General features: G+C 41.9%; 1 protein-coding gene across 1 annotated transcript; it reads left to right on the forward strand.

Moving 5' to 3' along the window:
* Nucleotides 1–216: 216 nt before the first annotated feature.
* On the forward strand, nucleotides 217–5,125 carry LOC311007085 (volume-regulated anion channel subunit LRRC8C; the record flags this gene model as incomplete). The annotated part of the gene is made up of 3 exons (XM_084000172.1): nucleotides 217–259; nucleotides 1,031–1,189; nucleotides 2,840–5,125. Exons 2-3 carry the CDS (start codon nucleotides 1,049–1,051, stop codon nucleotides 5,123–5,125), a joined length of 2,427 nt encoding a protein of 808 aa, XP_083856298.1. The 5' UTR covers nucleotides 217–259; nucleotides 1,031–1,048.
* Nucleotides 5,126–5,358: the final 233 nt, after the last annotated feature.

Consider the following 5,358-nt stretch of genomic DNA (forward strand, 5'->3'; position numbering starts at 1 on the left):
TATTTTCCACCTAAATCCCTATAGCTGCTCTACAGTAGACTGCAGTCCGTCTCTTTATGTTCTTATCGCTTGTAAAGTTAGCACTCGAAACTGCTGAACTGGCTTGTCGGGAGTGGCTCTATTTTGAAAGTCCTGTCCGGATGTGTTGTGTTGTGTTGTTTCTCGGTAACTTGACACCGGTGCGCTCGCCTCCAACTATGAAACACGGAGTCCCCATCCGGATCCCGGCCGGACACCAGTGGATTTTCTTCGGGCGCAGGTAGGTGAAACTCACCTGGTTAAAGCTGAACACCACAAATTAACCCACTTTAGACATAAGTGTGTGTGTGTGTGGTGAAGATTTACTAACACAATTGAAACTTTTTTTAACTGATAAGTTACTGGACGTTTGAACATCAACACGTGACTCTAAATACCTACCTATTAGGTATAATATGCTACATGTTTTTCTTTTTAATTTAGCTGTTGAGATGGCTGGAGCCTTTGAGGATGTGATGCTAAAATGTCTGTTTTGATCACAAATAAGTAGAAATGTTGAGAAAAAAAAGTTTTCTGCGGTGATTTGTCCAGCCTGTTTGACTCATGTTTAGTGTCACTTTGAAACACTTTACAAAAAATTGGCTAATTTGGATGTAATGCTGTTTTTCAAGGACTGACCTGTTGGAATTATTATTATTATTATTTACCTTATAAGTTTGTCTGGGGGGAAAAAAGCTTGAAAAAATTACGTCAACCTTTTCGTGGGAGTTACTTTTTGTCAGACATTGTTGTCAAACTAGTTTATCCACCTTGAACCCGCCCTCAGCGCAGGAGCACACTGTTTATTCATTCAAGCCCACACAAATACCTACTGCTTGTAGTCCATGTCTACATGACGACTCCCCCCGAAACTATGTTCTGTATTTGTGCACCTTGTATCTTTTTGTGCCATATGACTTTAAAACCTTTGACAAGATGTTCTCCAGAGGCTGCACTGTGTTGGAAACCTATTTTAGCCTCAGTGTTCACAGCCTCTCGTTTCTTTCATCAGTGAGGAGCAGCAGCCAGGATGATCCCAGTGGGTGAATTCAGAAACCTCGGAGCAGAGCTGAACTCAAAGTATCGGGTCTTAAAACCATGGTGGGATGTTTTCTCAGAGTACCTGTGCATTGTTATGCTAATGATTGGAGTGTTTGGGTGCACCTTGCAGGTGAGGACTCTGCAAACAAGCCACTTAACCTATTTATTAACCGTTACTAACCTAATACAACCTAACCGGATTTGTATCCTCTTTTTTTTTTTTTTTTTAATCTTTTGTTGCATATCGAAATACTTTTTTCCCCCTTTTCTCCCACCCTTCTCTCAGTCTTATTGCAACAATGTTTAAGTCAGCCAAAAACACAGACAGTGTAACTGAACTAACTTATCTCTCCTGACCCACTTACTTCAAATTCAGATCACTAAGTTGCTGCTTAATGTGTCTCTCACTGTCTGACTATATTATTTCTGTGTCATGTTAAAATAGCACAGGAGAAAAGCATCGGGATTAAGACGTGGGAGTAACCTCTGCTAGTTGTTTCTTTGACTCGTTTATGCGTGTCTCAGTGAGAAATGTGTGGGTGTTACTTTATCAAATAGCAAAAGCAGGGACATCACAGGGACAGTTGTAATTAGCATTGCTTTAGTGACACAGACATTTTGACAACACAAGATAGTCTATAGGAAACATTTAACCCTCAGGCCTAGAGCACTAGATCCTCTATAGGCACTGCACGTTCTTCTGACATTTGCCGAACAGCTCAGAGAAAATACACTAGCTAAACTAAAATAAGTCAGTCAGTGTCAGTGAGGTAACGTGACCAATGATCAATGAGACTCAGGCAGTTAGTGACTGCTTGTCACCTCTGATTACATGGTATTTATAAGTCTTGAAAAGTATGAAGTAAACAGAGTTTGGTTCACTGAAAAATGTTATCTATAAATGTAGTGGATAATGCAGATATGCTTATGTGGGATGACATTCAGAAACCTCAGACCTGTTTGATGCAACATTACTATCACTAACTGTCAAGAGTCAATATCAGCAGAAAATGAAATTAAGCTTCATGAATAAATTATCAATTCATCAATTCATCCACTCATCTATTTCCTAACACGCTTATTCAGGTCCAGGTAATATTAAATAACTACATCATTATAGTTAAATAGACGATGATATTGAAACAGTTATTACACTGAATTTTATGTAGTTTTCAAAAGGGTTTCAGTGAAGCCTGTAGAAACCATGAAAATGCAGTAAAAAACAATGGGATATATGTTATAGAAAATCAATTACAGAGTAAAAGTATAAGTCTGGTGAAATTCAAATTTTTTTCTTTCTTTATTGTGGTGAACATAGGATTTATCATCAGAAGTATATGTGTACCAAATTTCACAATACGAAATGTTGGGATATTTTAACAAATAATGAAAATGTCATCCTTTGGATTGTTAGAAAAAAAAATTAGGGGAACACCAGGATTCACGAATATACAAAATGTCTTTACAGTCTATTCAATGTTGAGATATTTTGCACTGTAGATTGTCCAACATCTCCATCCCTTGACATGACTAAAAGCATAGAAGTGCAGACCGTCTTATGTAAGATCTTGAGCCACCACAAGCCTTTAGAAAGAGTCCAGTGCTCCAGTGCTGATTCTTGATGTCTTGTGAACTCAAGTCTGTCATTTATTAGTGTATAGCCGTTCAAATATATATATATATATATATATATATATATATATATATATATATATATATATAGGGGATGCAGACAGGACTCATGACTTTAATTATTAATTCATGCATCTATTCTCCACAGCTCACCCAGGAAAAGATTTCTTGCCTGCCCAGTCACTTTACTAGCCCAACGCCCGAGGCAATTGACTGCAGTCATATCAGGAACTACAGGGAGAATGAGACATTGCAGCATACATTGGCCAAACCTGTGAGTCCCATCATCCAAGAGGTGTTTGGCCGTAAAAATAACCTGGACATTCACCAGTACGTGTTTGTCAACCACTACTGCTACGAGAGGTTCGTCCACTGGTATGCAAAGTACTTCCCATACCTCGTTGTGATCCACACTGTGATTTTCATGGTAGCAAGCAGCTTCTGGTTCAAGTTCCCTGGGACATCCTCGAAAATTGACCTCTTTGTGACCATCCTTGGGAAGTGCTTTGATTCCCCCTGGACCACGAGGGCCCTGAGTGAAGTTTCTGAGGAAAGAGGAGAGGAGAAACTGGTTAGTTGGAGAAGGAATACCATCTCAAGTAATCCCACAGAGCGAAAAGGAGATGACGAGGAGACTGTAGGGCTTCTTCAATCTGCTACAATCAAGTCCAATCCAGAAAAGAAGACAGAGTCTCAGTCGGCCCCATCAGTTTTGGATAAGAAGGAAGGAGAACAGGCCAAAGCTCTATTTGAAAAAGTGAAAAAGTTCAGAACTCACGTAGAAGAGGCAGACATCTTGTATGTCATGCATGTGTTACAAACATCCCTGAAGGTTTTCAAGTTCCTTGTTATCATCATCTACACTGCAGTGCTGGTACCGAACATTGAGATAGTAGTACGCTGTTTAGTTCCTCCTGAGCTGACAGGTTTTGATATCTATTGCTGTAACCACACCAAAGCCCATCTTTTCTCCAAGCTTGCCTATTGCTATATCTGCTTTGTGGGAGTGTATGGAATTCTGTGCATCTACACCCTCTACTGGCTTTTCCATCGGCCACTGAAGGAGTACTCCTTTGAGCAGGTCAGACTAGAAACGGGTATTAATGACATCCCAGATGTAAAGAATGACTTTGCGTTCCTCTTGCATCTTGTGGACCAATATGATGCCCTGTACTCTAAAAGATTCGCTGTCTTTCTTTCTGAGGTCAGCGAGAGTCGCCTGCATCAGCTCAACCTCAACCATGAGTGGACTGCCAAAAAGCTACGCACCCGTCTCTCCAGGAACGCCAATAACCAATTGGAGCTCCACCTGTTAATGTTACCGGGGCTTCCTGACACAGTCTTTGAGATCTCTGAAATGGAATCACTCAAACTTGAGCAAGTCAAAAATGTTACCTTTCCACACAGTGTGGCAAAGCTGGACTCTCTGAGAGAGTTATCACTGATCTACTGCCCTGCAAAGCTGCAGCTGCCTGCTCTGAACCACCTCAAGGAACATCTGAAGGTCCTGCGGCTAGCTTTTGAGAGTTTAGAGGAGGTGCCCATGTGGATGTACACCCTTCTTGGCATGGAGGAGTTACATCTGAATGGTCCTTTAACCAACGAGGTGTCCAGAAGTGCCACTCTGGACTCCTTCAGAGGGCTTCGAGCTCTGAGAGTCCTGAGCCTCCGTTCCAACCTCATGAAGCTCCCACCCAGTATAGGGGATGTAGCACTCCAACTGCAGAAGTTGAGCATCTACAACGAAGGTGTCAAGCTCCAAGCATTTAGCAGCCTTAAGAAGTTAACCAACCTGGTGTCGCTGGAGTTAGTGGGCTGTGAGTTGGAGCGCATCCCAAGTGCGGTCTTCAGCCTAGATAATCTGCAGGAGTTGGATCTGAAAGAAAACAAACTGACCACCGTAGAGGAGATTATGAGCTTACAACACTGCCGCCGTTTAGTGACACTCAAACTATGGCACAACAAAATCACCTACATCCCTGATCACATCAGCAAGCTGCACTCCATAGAGACACTGGACATCAGCTGGAACAAGTTACGAAAGCTTCCCTCTCGACTGTTTTATTGCACCAAGCTCAGGCATCTTGATGTCTCCCACAACCAGCTCACCTCTCTACCTCCCGAGGTGGGCATCCCACAGGGCCTCCAGTTCCTCTCTGTCTCGTTCAACTCTTTAGAGACGGTGCCAGAGGAACTGTTTTCCTGCAAAAAACTTAAAACACTGGCTCTTGGAAACAACTGCCTGTCAAATCTTAGCTCCAGAGTGTCCAACCTGGCCCAGCTCGTTCGGCTGGAGATCAAAGGGAACCGTTTGGAGTCTCTCCCTTTGGAAATTGGGGACTGTCCCATGCTGAGTATCAGTGGATTGATAGTAGAAGAGAGCCTGCTCGATCTGCTGCCCTCAGATGTACGAGGCAGGCTGAATAAGAGCTAAGTTTGTAGAGCTCATGGACTCTAATGTGGTAGGCACAGTGTTGGTCTGACTTGCACAGAATATTAATTTATGGCATTAGAGAAAATGCAGAACAAATGGTAAAATCATAACCAAATGCAAAACTGACCATAAAAGGATTTCTTTTAAAAACACACATAAAAAAGACGTATTTACAAAATCAGTCATGAAATCTGTTCCAGTCCATGTCAGTCAGTAAATAATCAACTTGCACA

The sequence above is a fragment of the Trachurus trachurus genome, assembly GCF_905171665.1.
Source record: "Trachurus trachurus genome assembly, chromosome: 1".
Classification (NCBI taxonomy): domain Eukaryota; kingdom Metazoa; phylum Chordata; class Actinopteri; order Carangiformes; family Carangidae; genus Trachurus; species Trachurus trachurus.